This window comes from Barbatula barbatula (genome assembly GCF_947034865.1).
Source record: "Barbatula barbatula genome assembly, chromosome: 1".
Classification (NCBI taxonomy): Eukaryota; Metazoa; Chordata; class Actinopteri; order Cypriniformes; family Nemacheilidae; genus Barbatula; species Barbatula barbatula.
In genome coordinates, this window is record NC_136766.1 from 22110924 (window position 1) to 22129626 (window position 18703).

At 39.4% G+C, this 18703-nt stretch overlaps 3 protein-coding genes across 10 annotated transcripts in view; 1 reads left to right on the forward strand and 2 right to left on the reverse strand.

Moving 5' to 3' along the window:
* The window catches only part of ext2 (exostosin glycosyltransferase 2), a 29334-nt gene extending 27959 nt beyond the window's left edge, over positions 1-1375 (reverse strand). For all 4 annotated transcript variants that reach the window (XR_013786865.1, XR_013786866.1, XM_079459703.1 and 1 more), the window contains exon 1: positions 1183-1375. The gene's annotated coding sequence lies outside the window, so the exon portion shown is untranslated. The remainder of the gene's footprint in view (positions 1-1182) is intronic.
* Positions 1376-1546: 171 nt separating this feature from the next.
* LOC306900966 (uncharacterized protein) lies at positions 1547-3186 on the forward strand. 2 transcript variants are annotated; one of them, XM_079468364.1, is made up of 6 exons: positions 1547-2044; positions 2219-2289; positions 2356-2538; positions 2619-2683; positions 2890-3030; positions 3151-3186. In XM_079468364.1, the coding sequence occupies exons 1-6, from the start codon at positions 1884-1886 to the stop codon at positions 3160-3162; spliced, it is 633 nt and encodes a 210-aa protein (XP_079324490.1). In that variant the 5' UTR covers positions 1547-1883; the 3' UTR covers positions 3163-3186. The 2 variants fall into 2 exon arrangements, with proteins under 2 accessions (XP_079324490.1, XP_079324489.1); XM_079468363.1 differs by having other exon boundaries at positions 1769-2044; positions 2890-3179.
* An 88-nt stretch (positions 3187-3274) lies between these two features.
* Positions 3275-18703, reverse strand: part of tspan18a (tetraspanin 18a) — a 54075-nt gene continuing 38646 nt past the window's right edge. For 2 of the 4 annotated variants that reach the window (XM_079475153.1, XM_079475152.1), the window contains exons 3-8: positions 7756-7851; positions 7011-7205; positions 6805-6879; positions 6610-6708; positions 6368-6529; positions 4364-4969 (exon numbers count right to left, since the gene is read on the reverse strand). In XM_079475153.1, coding sequence (XP_079331279.1) covers positions 4922-4969; positions 6368-6529; positions 6610-6708; positions 6805-6879; positions 7011-7205; positions 7756-7818 — 642 coding nt within the window. In that variant the 5' untranslated portion in view covers positions 7819-7851 and the 3' untranslated portion in view covers positions 4364-4921. Of the gene's footprint in view, positions 4970-6002; positions 6087-6367; positions 6530-6609; positions 6709-6804; positions 6880-7010; positions 7206-7755; positions 7852-18703 lie in introns of all 4 variants that reach the window. The other 2 variants (XM_079475151.1, XM_079475150.1) reach the window with 2 other exon arrangements.

The window sequence follows — 18703 nt, forward strand, 5'->3', positions numbered from 1 at the left end:
AAAATATTGATAAATTGAATTAAGTTCCCCGATAAATCTTATTACATTTTAGTATCTTCAAAGTAGCTCCTCCGCAAGCTGCCCCAAAAAATGCCCTCTTGGCATTTATCAACATCTTCAATTGAAAGAAATGAAATACTGACATTATAGGGCTGTCACAATTATTAAATAATCGTCATAATTGGCATATATACAAATATTTGACATAATTGGAATTGTAAATAAGGGTGATCTGCAGTATCTGGAGTATTCTTCATCCACCATCCTTCTGGTACATACAAATTATATTTCTCCATCATTTGAGTTGTATCAGCTTTTTTTTTTAATAATGTGATTCCAGACATTCTGCTTCTAGACAGCAAGATAACATGATTCTCATATCTCATATCTTTTAGTGCTCAAGACAGTCTTTTCTGTTATGGTCATTCAATATTTTATGTCATTAGTTTTTTTCCAGAATTTTCACATTTCTTAAAGATACATTTTCTTGATTTAATAAATTAATTGTAATAAATCATTATAATTGTCAGAGCTTTAAAAAGGTCAATTAATCGCCATTATTGCAATTGCTAGATTGACAAAATGAGCGGTAACGTTAGTGCATTTTAACATAATGATGGCCAATGGCATAAAAGTTTTCAAGATAATGTATCACATTTTAGGACAAATGACTCTAATTTAAGCCATTTACACAACTATTGTGCAAACAAATTGTTTGTCTAGACATATTTTATAGATACATAACATTACTGGCCTTCCCTAAACTTATTAAAACCAATTATGAACACAATTTCTGCTTGATACTCTGATTTGTGTCCACACTTTAGCAGTCACTCATGCCAATTGTGTTTAATCTTTACTCGTAAACATAGTGAATAATGTTTCTGAAAGAGTGTGTCGTGTTGTAATGTTTGTTGACGTATATGTTGTAAAATGTTTACTTCATCTAAAAAAACTATAAAATGAATTTAGATTCGATTTACATATAATACAACTAAGGCAAATACTGATTTAAAAAAATATAAATCAATGGTGTCTCTGGGATACTAAACATAAGGACAATAAAGTCAACATCAACAGAAGATTACACTCACAAAACACATCCAATGTTTACGAGTAAAGAAAACACTAGATAGCGTCAGTAAATAAGGTTCCATAGGCACTGTAAAATCATTCACTAACCTTCTCTGTCTCCAGGTTTCACCACACCTAATTCATAATCGAATTCGTTGACCAAAAGTGGTTAAAAGGCTAAATGCGACCAATATAAATGTTGTTTATTTTCCCATAACACATTCTCTGTGCTATGGGGGAAAGAACAGCTGACAGGAAAGAAGCGAACGTGTTCTTCTGCATTAAGAGTTGCTGTAATGTCTACGTGCGGCATCGGCGTGTAGCGCCCTCTGGTGTTTTGGCGGAACGGTTGTAAGTCATAGGATGCGTCTCGAAACATAGTGAGCTGTCTACCTAGACAGCATTTCTGGGCATCATAGGCGCGTTCCGTTCGTCCCTAGGTAGGCAACTTGTTAGGTGTTTAGATACATCCATAGGCAACAGTTTTCTGTTCACAATATTAGCCACCATTTTTTTCTTATTGATACAAAGCACTTTAAACATCATCATCAGATGTTCATTATTATGCGATATATTTCCGCTTTGTTTGCTGTTTTAGAAAACCCCGTGTGGCCAGTTCTTTGACCGTGGTTAAACAAAACCCGGATTAGTTGTCATGTCCCGGATTGAGCTAGCTCGATAATTCATATGGAGGATTTTCGGTTCTTCCAACAGAAATCTCGAATTAAAATATCTAACAAATTTAAAGCAAACTGTTGTTTATTAACGTAACTGCAGGTTGGTGCGCGTGAGCATTCGCAACTCGTATCATGGCTAAACAGCGTGCTGCTTACTTTACTCCTGCTGAGCTGCAAATTATAATAGAAGGATATGAAGAAGTGAAACATTTACTAAAAACCAAAGGTAATACTGTAGCTGCTTCAAAAATCCGACAAGATGCTTGGCGTAAAATTGCTGCTAAATTAAATGCGTAAGTTTATTTCTAACGGTGTAACCCCTAATTTATTTATATAGGCCATTCGCTGTGCAGTAGCTGTGCATGAACCCTGTGCTCACCTTTTGTATGTGCATATTATTATGTTAAAATAGGATTACCCATTCTTTTAAAATTTAATGAAGTTTTGCACCTAAATATTATCAACAGGTTCTGTCCTATGGGACCAAAAAGGACGTGGCAGCAAGTGAAGGTGAAATACAAGAACATCGTTCAAAGCGGTAAGTGTATAGGTTGATGCGAAGTGTCCTTTTATGCAACTCATTTTTAAAATGCACATAAATTAGCAAACAGGAGGAAAGCTGCAATGAAGACGGTAACGTTAGGAGAAGTGACAACAAAAGAGGAGTACGTAGCTGCAGAGGAGCTGCCCCCTGAGAATTGCATGGATGGCCCTGTCATCGAGAGTATAGTTGGAGGCTGCTGCTCTGATCCAGGAGATGTGGCCAGCTGCAACAGTTATGTCAAAGGTCTGTGCATCACCTTCTTTATTCAATTGTCTGTATACACTGGGATTGCAGCTGGTACATCATCCATATCATCATTTCAGTGACTGAACATGAATTGACACTGCTTCCGCCACCTACAATATCAGAGGAAGAGCAAGCGGAGTCTGTAAGTAATTGCATCATCATATTTTATTCTTTAATACTATACAAATAGTCGGTAGATTGGATAAACATTAGGCTAGGCTATGTATCTGTGCTTTACTTTAAATAATAACAAAATAAGCATCAAACACTTGTATAACCCTTTGCAGTGTGACGTACATGGTGACGTGAAAGGTCTGATAAAGCTTTTTTAATGTTTTCATTCCAAAGGAACCTGTGGAGGATGTAAAGGTTTTATATAAGAAGTATCTACAAGTAGAGATCTCCAACAGGAGGCAAGAAATGGCATACAGGGCTTTAAAAATGCGAAAGGTAGAGAAGGAGATAGAATTATTGGACAGAAAATTGGCAGTAAGTCCGATATTCCGATATAAAATCTTTTGAATAGAAAATGTATTGCCCTTACTGGAAGTGTTTGTGGTGTATTGATTTACAATATTAAGTGGAAATCTGTCTTTTTTCTTATTACAGGCTGATCCGTGACGTGCAATAAAGATTTATTTTTATAAGTCTGCTGTGTTTCTGAAAGTGCTTCAAGTTTAAAGTGTTTATGGTTCTAATACTATTTGATAGGAAGAACACACATGACATTTAACATAGCAGGTTTGATTTATATAATGGACATGTTGTACGATATTCAGGATGAAGTCAACTTTATACTCTCTCTCTGATGGGCCCAGGGTAGAGTGGGCACACCCCAAATATCAATGATTAATTTTACCTTTACAAGGAGCTTGTGGGTTAAGTTATTATGCATAAATGGTATTACCACAGCTGACAAACAAGGTTTACTAAGACTTCAATGTTGTGCTTTAAACAAACAAACAAAAATAAAATGATAAACACTGACCAATAACACTCAAAAACTCACAGTAAATAAAACCGGCTTTACACTATAACAAGAAACAACATTATAAACACCATGAGTGATTACAAACAAGTGCAGATAATTCCAGGAAGCAAAACATTGTGATGACCTCTAGTGGTTACAATGGACGCCTTGAACTTAGGATCCTAATGCCAAAAGTGATTTGTCAAAAAGTTTCTGCATCCCCCATTTTGGAGAAGGTAACGAATTCCCACATTCTCAAATGTCGATTTTTTCATAGAAACACCTGCGTAATTACTCTACATAGGGGTTGTAGGAGTAAAATAACTAAAGCAGGCCTATTACCTGTTCATATCATTGTATGTATACTGTATATCTCTTGCAGGCCCCTCAGTTGAAAGATGATCTTGACATATATGTTCAGCACAGGCTATTTATCTTGTACTGACCTCAGACAGAATATATATCTTGTTATGCTTTTCTGTAAACATTGATTTGTGTTCTTATATGACTGTCCTGAAAAGATTTGTGACTCATTATTATTCTGCGACACTCATACCCCATAGCTCCTGTGAACCATAAAACTGGAAACAATTAAATCTTACATTTCCCCAAAAAGAAACAATTCAATCTAAAGAAATACTCCTTAAAGCTATTTGGATGTAGTATGCTAAGATCAATACATTCATTCGATCTTCTAAAAATCATTATTTTAGCATTAATACGATTTTTGAAAAATAATTTTTAGACATATTTTTGCCCAAAGCATTTTCCCTCATATGTTGATTGACATTTGATTAATGTATAGTTTATTTCTTCAAAACTTAGTTTAATGAATGTTCATGCAAGTGATGTAAATTTACTGTTCATTTTTAATATTATAGTTACAATAGATTCAACACAAATACATACAGTTTTTCTAAAATGACAAAATATTTACGGTTTGAGCACATAAAACACTTTATACAAGCTTCTGGCTTTTGAGAATTTATACAGAAACACACATACAATAGTACTCTCTGTCACACACACATTTAAACATTCGCACTGAGTAGTTTTTTAGGCATGGCTCTGGAACAGTGCTGAATAAGACCAGAAGTCAAACAACTCAGTAATAATCAATCTTTTGTCATCTATAGCCTATATATTCAAATATCAATGCAAGATGTACCTCCATTATTGTTAATGGACTGATGTATATACTGTTCCTTTAGGAATCTGACATATATATTTTGCATTACCAGAGAGGTCAGACACCCAGTTGTGAAGTATGTTATACGTTATTTTTGGTAAATCTTTGTAACTTTAAAAAACAGAGATGACAAATATATGATTGTTTTCTTTAGTTTCTTAGTGTCCTCCATCCCATGCTATTCTCCTTCTTAATATGTCCTCATGTACAACATGTGTTGATTACTGGATTCCCTTAAACAAACACATAGCAAACACCATGGCAAAAAGCTGAGGAGAGAAGAAAAGAAAAATTAAATGAGTCCAATACAAATATTTTTATTGCAATGGTGTTTCATGCATTCTGACTTCTTTACAATGTTAAACGTGCTGTCTTCTAATGCTTAACATGGTCAACTTATCAAAAAAAGATTTGGACATATGACGTAGTTTTTCTGTGCTTGATACACTCCACTAGCGTTCGTATAGGTTTAGTAAAGTTTTATGCAAATTTAAAAGTAGTTACGAAACGTATTTTCATTATTCCCTTATTAAACAATTCTACCGGAAAAGCACGTCTACGGCAAGGTGAAAGAAATAGCCTGCCCACGAGTCAACCGACAAGCAATAGGAAGACTATAACACTGGATTTGGCGATCGTTTGAAACTGCTAGATGGCGCGGTCCCAGTGCTAAATGATGCTGGACATGAACTGTACGCGGCAAGTGAAACTAAGTCATATGTCTGTTTTTATTGGCAATGGGTGGGCACCTGCTTTAGGTCCATCCAACCAACAACCCCCCAGAACCCCCCCCCGGTCCCAGTGCTAAATGATGCTGGACATTAACTGTACGCGGCAAGTGAAACTAAGTCATATGTCTGTTTTTATTGGCAATGGGTGGGCACCTGCTTTAGGTCCATCCAACCAACAACCCCCCAGAACCCCCCCCCCCGGTCCCAGTGCTAAATGACGCTGGACATTAACTGTACGCGGCAAGTGAAACTAAGTCATATGTCTGTTTTTACTGGCAATGGGTGGGCACCTGCTTTAGATCCATCCAACCAACAACCCCCCCAGAACTCCCCCCCAGAAGGTTTTCGGAAATAATTATACAGCTGTATCGGTCTCTTAGAAATGTGATCAAACTCAAGATTAACATGAGTTATGTCCACTTTAATAAGTAATACAAAATATAAGCAAAGCTACTCTCTCCACTAGGTGGCACTAATAAACCCTTGTAAATTTACACGGAAAGTGTAACATGCTGTGAGATTATTACATTGGTCAAGTCTTTTATATAATGAAGCAAAATCATCATCTTACTTCAATGGTCAGCACCACAATAGCAAGAGCTCCAGCCACATAGATGTATGTCTCAAAATAATCCACCACCGCCGAATAACAGCCCTGTTTCAATAGATTATGTGTGTTTCATCATCAAATAATTTATTTATGGCATAAGCTATAACTCATCTTGTGTATGTCGTCTTGAGAATTTATGTAATATAATGCACAACAGAAAGCATATATAGCTCAGAACCTCAAAAATTCTTTTTAAGAGCTACCATGCAAACAAGCGTGTTATACATTCTCTTCTTTGTGTTTAATCTCTGATCTTTTTCTAGTTGAACATTTTGTTTAATTGCATCTGAATGACAAGCATTTAGTCATTTGCGGGGACCGCTGACCTTGTTACGGATTGGCATAATTCCCTTGACACACTCCTCCCTGCTCATCATCAGATCGTTCCTGTGGCAACAGACCTCCGGCACCAGTCTGCTGGGGTTCAGCCGTCTGAAAAGACTGTGATCATCGAAGTCTTCAGCACTGTTTACCCCACAACAATCAAACTAGAAACGCCAATACAAAATAAATGTTATTATTTTGAACTGTGTGTAGTCTAAATAAGCTAATCGTAATGTTGACATACTGTGGTCATTATGCCATTCCACGTGAAGGTGAAGACATCGCTGCTGTTGCTGCCTTGGTAATGTGTTTTCAGCTCCTTGGTAAAGTAATCCCTGGTGAGCTGTTGATGCACAGACTGACATGAGTGATGGGAGCAAAGGAATATTATACAGACAGGTGGCATAATTACTGCATATTCAGCTGTAATGACACTCACTTGCTCTCTGAATACAAAGGCCAGAATGGCTACTGCGAGCTCTGCCAGGAATATGATGAGTATGAGCATAAAGAACTGTGCAAAGGTAATAAAAAGGAATTGAGATATACTGCATTAGTAATATTTGTGATCTATTGTAGTTGCATGAATATGTGAAAAGAAATCATATGATATTAATAGAAAGTTAAAGAGAGAAAATCCCATACAAACAGTAGAAGACATTTATTTTCCCGTATTGCACCACAGCAGCCCAGGAATCCCAAGAGGAACAACATCCCACCCATGACCAAAATTGCAGAGACTCCAGTAAACAGTAAAGGGTTGGTTGCCACAATCTCCCGGAAACCTGTCGGATCCACCAGCACCCAGATTCCCACCCCTAGAAGGAATGCACCTCCGAGCTAGAAAGAAAAGAGGGCTTAGAGTATATCAATATAAACACAAAATATGGCTTAATGGGGTTTTAACAAGAGTTAGGAATGCCTGTTGTGTTTCTGTCTCAGGCAATATTATTTATGCTAACATTGTTCTGAGCTTTTCTATGGAACTGAGCATTTTCCCACTCCACTAGGTGGCAAAGAGAAGGTCATACGGTTGCTAACAAAACACCTTTGAGGAACGAAGGAAGTTCAGTGTGGTTCATGAGCAAAACCAAGGCACGCTGGCGGACGATCAATGCATTTGTTCTTACTCCACTGTAACTTTCAGGTTTGTTCAAAGGGGATCTTTAGAACTCTATATTTTCTTAAGAAAACTACATATCAATCAACATTGCTTTTTACAATGTTAAAGAAAACAGGAGAATATGCTTCCAACCGAAGCAAACTATCTTAACCACTCAGGAACAAATACAACCAACATGTCAGAGTCAAGATAAAATGTGTTTTGAAAATTAACAATAGAACAAAAGCAATAGAACAATAACCCACAGTCATAAAAGAGAAAACTCACAAAGATGAAGAAGTTGAAGATGAACATAAGGTACTTGATGCAACTGAGACAGTCTCCCTCCATCCTTGTGTCTCTTGCTGAAGCTTCTCCCTGCCCCTGAAGAGACATTGAGAAACAGAGAAATCCATTACCGCACGGGAGATGCAACGGCGCAGTCACATGCTCGGTTTGAAGAAGAGCCCATGAGTCACAACCATGTGTTGTCAGTTACTCAGTCTTTTGTGATTTAAAATGTATTCAGTGAGAATGATGTTTGTCACTTAATAACACATCAGCGTTGACATACGCACATTGACAGACATATTGTGATTATGCGCTCTTGATGAATAATGCTTTTTTCATAGAGTTGGGGACTGGCAGCTCCATCCTGCTGAAAAGGCTAGAATGCATTTCCATTGAAATGGTGGTTCTGCTTTAGCTGTGATGTTACCCATTTAACATTATGATATTTTTGGTGAGCCCAGTTGACCAAGGCAGTCTTTCAGATAAATCTAGTTTCACAAGGTTACTGCTCATCTAGTATTGACAAAAAGGAAAATGGTAGTAAATTTGTTTAAGTCCTGTTTATTTGTTGTTTGTCCCCCATTGTGTGTTTTTGTTTGATTCAAATTATTTTTGTTGCTACCTGCTGTCTGCGTCTGGGTTCTGTCTTTGAATCCTGACAGATCGAACCGGCAAGAGATGAACCCAGCAGGCAGCAACTCATCCCTGGCTAGGCGGGAATTGGCTGAACACCAGCTTTTGTCTTCCAGAGATGCTCTTGAATGCATACTTCCTTGTGGGCATCGTCAATCCTCTGTCTCTAGCAGAAAGAGAGAGAATGATCCGGGGGTCCTTCCTCGAGCTGGTCAACGGCCTCTCCTCCAGCTGCCTTCGGGACTCCACACGTTCATGCCTGACTCCCATCCCAGAGGATTGCGTGGTGGCTGTCGCAACTCTAGGGAACTCTGCTCCGCCCACCTCGACTCCCAAAGGTCCTGCCCCGCCAGTCAGTCTTGGAAGAAGGGAGTCGTGTGAGAAGGGAGTCGTGGGACTCCGCGTCATACGTATCCAGCTCCGAGGAGGGGATCGCTGCCTCAATCGCCGCAATCAGCCCAAGCGCCAGTTCAGCTCCAGGACACTCACCACATTCTATATTCCCTTTCTGTCCTGCCCCTCCCACACCTCCCCACTCCAGAAGGAGAGCCCCAGTCCCTCCTAGATTTGTCCCCTGTCACACCCATACCTAGTGTTCCCAAGATTGGGCTACCCATTCCCCCTCCCCCTCCCGTTAATGCTATTTTTGTTGTGCCACCATAACCCTTTTTTTGTCTCCTCCATGTTCCCCTCATTTGTTCTGTTCTTTGTCTGAGGTGTTTGTCCTCATGCCTGTCTGTTTTGTTCCACTGAGTTTCAAACCTTGGGACGCCAGGGGCGGGGGTACTGTCATGATACAATTGTGTTTGTCGGGAAGCACGTAGCCATTGTTGTCACTTTGCGCCATGTGCTCTCCTGTCGCATGTCTTTGCCCCGCCCCTTATTTCCCTGTAATCTCGCCCTCAGTGTTTCATTCCCTTCACACGCCCAGTGGCATTATTCCTTGTTAGTTTCCCTGTTTTAGAAACTCATGTTCTCTGTCCCTTATTGTTCAGGCTCGGCTCAGAGCACATAGATAATTGCAAAGTAATCCTGCTTGTTCAATTAGCAAGAAAGAAAAATCATGTTTTTGATTGTGTTACTTAGCTTGTGTTAGTTTGTTAGCTTTTTAGTTATTATTTCATAATCAAAACAACCGAACTGCAGTGATTGATATTACTTGGAACGCACAATAAACAAAACATGCTTATTAAAATGTTTTTGCTAAGTAACCATTAATTTATTATATTAATTGTACAGTATATAAATTGGCTATTAATAAAAGATAAGCCATTTAAACTAAAATGAGACACATGAATGATCATACTTGGGTGTCAAACCCCTGCATTACACTACTTGAACACTGTAGCTTTAAATAAACAAATCTGAACTCACAGAATTCTCTTTACATGGAAAACACACAGTTGCACGAAACATGTCGATTAGTACACGCCGACTTGTTCGTGGAAGGAAATGGAAGAGTTTTGCAAACGGCAGCTTGACTTGACAACAACATCAGGGCTGCCAGAGCCCTATTCACACCAGGAGCACTACTCAGTAGGTTAAATAAACATGTTCTTGCAAAACACCAGACCGCAAACTGTGTCACAAGTCTCTGAATTCATCTAACATCTCTCAGCTCTTTTTTTGCTGATTCCTTCCAGGTGTTTTGAAGCACCGGACTGAACTCACTCCCATCCCCTGTGATTCAGTAATAACAATAAAGGAGGCACATACTAAAACCCTATTGAAAGGTGCTAATACACCCCCAAAAGAGCTTGAATAAGACACTGGTTGTCAGGAATTCATTAACATTTTTAGTCTGTCAAACATTTATCCTCTTATCCTCAATATTCTGTTTTTCACGTCTGTGTGTTCCGCTGTAAATTTGTTTGATGTTTTTCTGCATGGGGCCTTTGTGGAGTAAGGCTTATGGTAGGAGCTCCCTTTGTGAAAATCTAAAATGTCCCTTGCTGATAATGCACTCTATATAATTATAGGCCATTAGGGGAATGTAGGTTAATGATTGTAAGGTTCTTGATTAGAACATTGGGTCCCGAGTCCCATATGTAGCTTTGTCCTTTATAGTGCTTCAGCTTCGGATCAGGTGCAGTAGTAGTGCTTACGATAACAAATAGACTCTTAAATTTCCCACCGTGGCCAGGAGACTCACTGTGGTGACTTCTGTAGCCTTCTGCAGCTGCGGTCCCTGTAAAAATAGCTCAGAACAGCTGGCCGATTTCACGGGAAGCAAGGATAGATGGCTGTAAATAATTCCAGTTCTTTTTTACGGAACGGTTCTGGCTTGATTCAATAATCCCCCTGCCGGATTTTTCCAAAGTAATTTCCTATGCAAGAGTGCACCTCATGTAGATGTTATACAGTAAGTGGTGGAAGAGAGCAGATCTTAGCTACACTTGGTTTATATGCAGGCGGGTGAGCAATTTGATTTGTATTAGTGTGCTTGGAAAGGTGGGCAGCGGGGCATAGAATAATTTTTAGATTAAGATATATTTTCTATTAAGGACTGGAAGTAAAAACTGCATTGGGTATCTAAATAAAAAATAAAGTGCTTTATTATTTTGTTGCCTAAAACAGTTAATTGATCAATAAAAAATATAATTATATTTTAGCATTAGAAAGACTGCTGCAAGATTACCCATACTAATGGATTAATCATTACAGAAACATACAAAAAGTACTTTTTGGTTAAGCAACTGTGGCACAAACATTAGATTGGGTGTTGGTCTAATTTTCATAAACATACACACATAAAATTTGTGTAAAACTGTTGACAGTAAAATAATCCTCATTTAACACAGGTTTTCTACCAATATGTGGAAAACGAAAGAGAACAAACCTCCTAGTCTATCATTAATATATGCTTCTGTGACATCACACTATGCATGTGAGATTAGAACAATGCATTCCTTTTCGAGAAGTGTTTTCCTAGCAGGTATTTTAGTTGACAATTACTTGTTGGACACACATAAAATAAATTATATCAGAACAAAAACAAATTTTCATTTTCTAATCTAACTAAAGGCAAAACTATTAAATTAATTCTGTTTACAAAAAGAAACATGTGAAAAAAATTCCCAGATTAAATGGTATGATGGTGAAAAAATCACTTTATATTGATGGTGACACAGTATTTAAAAATACATCCGGACATGTACGCACAATTAATGACCCCTGAACCAATTTTGATCTGAATAATTTGTTTGCATCCTTTGATTCCATTTACTCCAAAACTGATTTGCTTAAACTTCTTCCGGGTCTGCTTAGAACTTTCTGGTAAAACCTCTCAAAATTCTAAATATCAGATTTTACAGCAATGGGAATGTTTACTCACTGTAAACTGAACACAATAACTGAACCAAAACATCTGTGTTTCATGCTAAAAGGGGACCTTTTGAACTGGAGAGTGGAGAAAACACTTCACTGTTGGAGAAGTAAAAAAAGAGTCATTGACTGAGAAGATAGTGATGCAGGATTGAGCAATGATTCCTGCACTCAGCCATACAACACAAACAATCAAACGAGTCTCTGCCTCTAACGGAATAAATCAACCTGTCACATCTGCCTGGAGGAAGCGTAGCATATAAATTAAATGTTTTCGCACGGCTCTGGCAAAACATAGAATTCACGTTCCCCTTACTCATCATTAGACGACCCCTGACAGAGGAATGGAGAAGTTTCTTCATTGCCTTGTTCATTCTGAATTATATGTCCGATGTGAGGTTGTTGCTTTTCAAACCATCTGTGCGTGACCCATAAGAGCCTTCTCTGGTGTTAGATCTTGAGTCAAGTGTTTTATCACATATTCGAGAATGTCTTTCCAGCTAGTAAATTTTTTCTGGTTGTGAAGTACTCAAACTGTTTAATAAACATTAACATATTAACCAAACACATTTTGCACAATCACACATTGGAATTTGTGTAATCTTATGAAGTCGTTCCAACAGCACTGCAAAAATGTCGCATCTGAGGTGAAAATCTCTGTCAGAGGTTTGTCACATTCCCCGATTAAAAATGAAAGAGGGCTGACAGAATAACCGACAGCCTCTGACATTCTTTCTGATTCCCTGTCACGTATCATAACCCCCTTATTTTGTCATAATATCAATGTAAAGCTCTCTGAAATAAGAACGGATGCACTGTGTCTGTCAGGGTTCTGCCACTGGGTGTCAGGTTTTTCTAGTCTTAGGGCAGGATCTTGACAGTACCCCATGTTTTGTGTGCGACATAATGTGCGTCCTCTCCGGTCTCGTCTTTGGCCCCGCCCCTCTCGTTCTCTCATTAGCTTCCCTTTAGTGTTTCAGTACCCACACCTGCCTTGATAATTATCCTTGTTAGTCTCCCTATATATTGCCCTTGTGTTTGCTGTCCTGTGCTGAATTGTTTTGTATGCATTCTTGTCTTGTTGTCTTTTTGTATTGCCTGATATAGCCCCTTGCCTTGCCTTGGACTATTTAATCATCATCATCATTTGTTCTCATCATTGAGAAGTAAGTCTTGTATCCTGTGTTCTCGTTTTGCCCCGTTGCGGGAAGTCTTTTGTTCTTGTTTGTATTTTAGTTTTGTTACTGTTTTACCCCATCGTGGGCTTTATTTTATTATTAATGTCTTCCGTGTATGCACTGCTGCCTGCGCTTGGGTTCTTCCCTTACAACACCCTGACAGTGTCAATATAATGATAAGGTTACTTACGTAACAAGCATTGCCTTGCAAATGCTATGGGAAAACTCCTGTTTTATCCAAAACTGAAGCCTATTGGTTAACGTCTGTTTCATAGAAGTGTCTGTGTCAGGGAGATCAGGATGTGAAAATAAGCATCTTTCAGATCCACAGAGACAAATTCAGCTTTTGGCGGTGGGCATTTTGAATGACCATTTCATAAGCGTGCGATTCAAAACACGTAAATCTAGAATGGGAATCAGGCTGCCGTCTTTCTTCAGGACTAGGAAATAGCGGCTGTAAAACCCTGATTCGCTGTGATCCGTGGGAACATTTTCTATGGCAGCGCTTGCACTTCAGCTCTGAGGATCTGCATATGATCGTCGGAGACCGAAGAGTGTAATGTGGCCCTAAACCGTGGAGGCCTGTGAGCGAACTGAAGCAAGTAGCATTTTTTTATCACATCTATGATCCAATCAGAAATGTCAGTAATGGAACGTCAGACATGAAGTTAGACAGCGAGTGTTTTCGGAGTCGCCTTCCTTCATCTGATAAGGATTCATGGAGACGGCATGCTGCACAGTAGCGAGGTGTCGACTCCAGTTGCAAAGCCGCCAGTGTCAGCAGAAGGGCACGCTCTCTTAGGGAGAAAGTGGATAATTGCCTGCGATCACTTCTGTGCCTGGGATGAAGCACCGAGTGAAGCCGTCAACTGCGGAGCCGAACAGACCAGCCGGAGAGACGGGAGATCAGCATCCTTGATGACTGTCAAATTCAGCCATGCGTGACATCCCAACACAACCAGACTGGCCATGGCCTGGCTGATTGCTTGGACCTTCGTAGCCCGCAGAGCCAAATCTGTTGCACTGGGCAGCTCGCAGAATAACGCCGGGTCGGGACCCGTTTCGTCCATGTCGCAGAGAAGCTTCGCCGGGTAGACTTGGAGCCCCCTCTAATACAACACGGAATCAGGTTGTTGTATCACTTAACTTGCACTTCTTTCATATTAGTGTATTTTATTCATAGCATACATTGTTAATTATCACTGTCGTTGCTAACTTATCCTGATATCTCAATAACCTCTCCTGGTTATTTACTTGAAAATCTTAAACCAAAACACTCAGCGCCGTTAGCATAGCACAAGCGTGCTAGCGGGCTTTCTGTTTACACTGCTAAATATCATCTCGCCTTCTAGCTGTCTTGTGTGTTAACGGTTTCTCTCTAAAGCGTATATACTAAGATTCATCAAGCAACCTTGGTAAGTTGGAAATACTCTTCAAACCCGGTGAGTTATGGCTTCTTCTCTTATTATTGTCACTTGCACCTCATGTCAAATGTTTAGCTTAGCCTTCTCTGTCAGCGGCGAGGGCTTTACATGCAATAAATGCAGGGAAATAGCTAGGCTGACAGAGAAGATCACAGTATTAGAGTCTCGCATCCAATCTTTATCTGAGGATAGTAAGAATGTAAGGAGCTTAGAAAACACTTTGGATGCGAGCAATATTAGCGCGCACAGTTCGGTTCCGGTTGAACAACCCCCGCAGCTGGGAAACTTTGTGACTGTGAGACGGTGTAGTCGCAGGTCAAAACATCACTCAAACGTTCCGACTACAGTCTCGAACAGGTTTGCCCCGCTCAGCGACGCACCGACTGAGAAACCTGCTGAAAGTGCCCTAGTTATCGGTGATTCTATTGTTCGGAACGTTAACATAGAGGCACCAGCCACCATAGTCAAATGTTTACCGGGAGCCAGAGCGCCTGACATCAAGTCAAATTTAAATGTGCTGGCTAAGGCTAATCGTAAATTCAGTAAGATTGTTATTCATGTCGGCACAAATGATGTTTCGACTCCGTCAATCGGAGATCACAAAAGATAATATTAAAGAGGTGTGTGAGCTCGCAAGCACGATGTCAGAAACTGTAATATTCTCTGGCCCCCTCCCCACTTATCGTGGTGATGAGATACATAGCAGAGTATCATCACTAAATGGCTGGTTGTCTGAGTGGTGCCTGCAGAATGATATTGTTTTTATAAATAACTGGAAGAGTTTTGAGGGCAGACCTGACCTGTTGAAAAGTGATGGTCTACACCCCTCCTGGGCTGGAGCTTTTCTCCTGTCTAGAAATATGGCACATAGTCTTAATGCTAAAACTTGACATACTGGGGCCCAGGTCAGGGAGCAGACAGAATGGCTTAACCAACGGTCTGCTTGCCGTCTCACGTTGCAGAACACACATAATACACAACATGCGATAATACTTTCTCCCAAACATCATAAAATAGAGACTGTGTCTGTCCCCCGGATTAGTAAACATAAAATAAAGCGTAAACCTCTCAAAGGTAATTTAGTTAACGTTCAACTAACTAAACATAAACATAATACAGATAATCAACTGTTACGACTCGGATTGCTAAATATTAGATCTCTCTCTAATAAAGCACTTTTTGTTAATGATATGATAACAGATCATAAAATAGACATGCTCTGTCTCACAGAAACATGGCTAAAGCCAGATGATTATATTGCGTTAAATGAGTCTGTCCCCCAAGATTATTATTATAAACACGAGCCTCGCCTAAAAGGCAGAGGGGGAGGTGTTGCTGCACTTTACCGTAACTCTTTTAGCATTTCTCAGAAGTCTAATCCTAAATACAATTCTTTTGAAGTCATGGTACTTGATGCATCAATACCTAATACTAAGGACAAAACATCTTTAAAATTTATTCTGGCTATTGTATATAGGCCTCCAGGGCACCACACAGATTTTATTAAAGAATTTGGTGGGTTCTTATCAGAACTAGTACTGGCTGCAGACAGAGTCCTTGTTGCTGGGGACTTTAACATTCATGTAGATAATGATACAGATGCTTTAGGAATGGCTTTTAAAGACACTCTTAACTCCATGGGCGTTAGTCAACATGTGTCAGGACCTACTCACCTTCGTAATCATACTTTAGAATTAATTTTGTCTTACGGTATAAACGTGGTCGATGTTAAAATCCTTCAGCAGAGCGAAGACATCTCAGATCATTATCTGGTATCATGCTTGCTTCAATACCCAATGGTGGCAAATCAAACTCCAAGTTACAAATATTGTAGAACAATAACTTCGACTACAAAAGGTGCGTTTCTTGATAATTTGCCTGAATTGTCTCAAATCTCTAGCATGAGTAATAACGTTGATGATCTTGACTTTACCATTGAAAATATTAATGCCACCTTCTCGGAAACGCTAGACATAGTTGCTCCCTTGCGCTTAAAGAAGATTAAAAATGACAGACCGACACCGTGGAAAAATGAACACACTCAGGCTCTAAAGAAAGCGGCACGAAAAATGGAGCGCAACTTTAAGAAAACTAAATTAGAGGTATTTCGTACTGCCTGGAAGGATAGTACAAAAAAAAAAAAAAATACAGGAAAGCCCTAAAAACGTCTCGATCCGCCTACATTTCATCATTAATAGAAGAAAACCAAAATAACCCTAGGTTTTTATTTGATACAGTGGCTAAATTAACCAAAAATAAATCGTCAGCGGCTTCTGATTTTGTATACCAGCATAGCAGTGATGATTTTATGAACTATTTCACAAATAAAATCCAAGATATTCGAGAGAAAATTATAACTATGCAACCAGATGCGAAACCCGCTGAACATATGACTAACTACAGCACCCCTAAGGAGAAATTATGTTTATTTTCTACTATAGATCACGATGAACTATCGAAAATCATTAGATCATCTAAATCGACTACATGCATGCTAGACCCTATACCTACAAATCTTCTGAAAGAGATGCTCCCAGAAATTATAGATCCGCTACTTAGCATTATTAACTCATCTCTGACATTAGGACATGTGCCTAAAGCATATAAGGTGGCTGTTATAAGGCCCCTTGTCAAAAAACCCCATCTGGACCCCGGAGAACTAGTTAACTATAGACCTATTTCGAATCTACCTTTCTTATCTAAAGTTCTGGAAAAAGTAGTCTCAATTCAAATATGCTCCTTCCTCCAAAGGAATGAGATTAATGAAGATTTCCAGTCTGGATTTAGAGCACATCACAGTACAGAGACTGCTCTGATTAGAGTTACAAATGATCTGCTTATGGCGTCCGACCGAGGTTGTATCTCCTTATTGGTGCTGCTAGATCTTAGCGCTGCATTCGACACCATTGACCACAGCATGCTCCTACATAGACTCGAAAATGATGTCGGTATTAAGGAAATAGCTTTGAAATGGCTTAGATCTTATTTATGCGACCGTTTCCAATATGTAAAAATAAACAATGAGGTATCACGCAAATCGCAAGTCCAGTACGGTGTACCACAGGGCTCAGTACTAGGGCCTATGCTCTTCGCATTATACATGTTACCCCTAGGAGATATAATAAAGCGACACGGAATAAGCTTTCACTGCTATGCTGATGATACGCAACTTTATATTTCCTCGAAGCCTCACGAAACACAGCAACTCCATCGAATAGTGGAATGCATAGTCGATATAAAAAAGTGGATGAGTAGCAATTTTTTATTACTGAACTCGGACAAAACTGAAGTGTTACTTATCGGACCGAAAACCGCCCTACATAATAACCAAGAATACTGCTTAACTATTGATGGATGTTCCATAAAACCCTCATCTTCAGCTAAGAATCTTGGCTTTATATTCGATAGTACTCTGTCATTTGAGAACCAGGTCGCCAACACCTGTAAGATTGCGTTTTTCCATCTTAAAAATATATCTAAATTACGTCATATGCTGTCATCATCAGATGCGGAGAAGCTTATACATGCCTTTATGACATCAAGACTAGATTACTGTAATGCACTATTAGGTGGTTGCCCTGCAGGCCTATTACAAAAACTGTTACTCCAACTGGTCCAAAATGCGGCAGCTCGAGTTCTTACACGTACAAAAAAGTATGAGCATATTAGCCCGGTTCTGTCAACCTTGCACTGGTTACCTATAAAGCATCGCATAAATTTTAAAATCTTGCTTATTACCTATAAAGCCTTGCATGGTTTAGCTCCTCACTACTTGAGAGAACTTCTTACGTATTATAGTCCATCACGTGCACTACGCTCTCAGGCGTCAGGTCAGTTGGTAATACCTAGAATTTCAAAATCAAGTGCAGGCGGCAGATCCTTTTCTTATCTAGCGCCTAAACTTTGGAACAGTCTTCCCTGCAATATCCGGGAGGCGGACACACTCTGTCAGTTTAAATCTAGACTAAAGACGCATCTTTTTAATCTTGCATACACTACATTATCATAATATATGTATTTCAAAGATCTAGGCTGCACTAGTTAGATCAACCGGAACCAGGGACACTTCCAATAACAACTGATGCATTTGTTGCATCAAAGAGTGCAGAACAGTACTCTACTCTCAGCCAGTCTTGTCTCATTGTTCCAAGGTTACAAGAGCGGAGCGGGCAGGGCGCAATCCATTCCTAGACCCGACAAATGCTGGACGAAGGAAGTGACGTCCCTACAAAACTTCAGCCACTATTAGATTATTAATGATAATTTTAAATCTAATTTTTTTTTTTTTGCCTTGTTGTGCAAGCACTGTTGAGCTTGTGCAGAGGCTGCAGTTTTTGCCAGAGGGGAACTGGAATCCCCTGGTTAGGCCTGGTTTCCCTCCGAGGT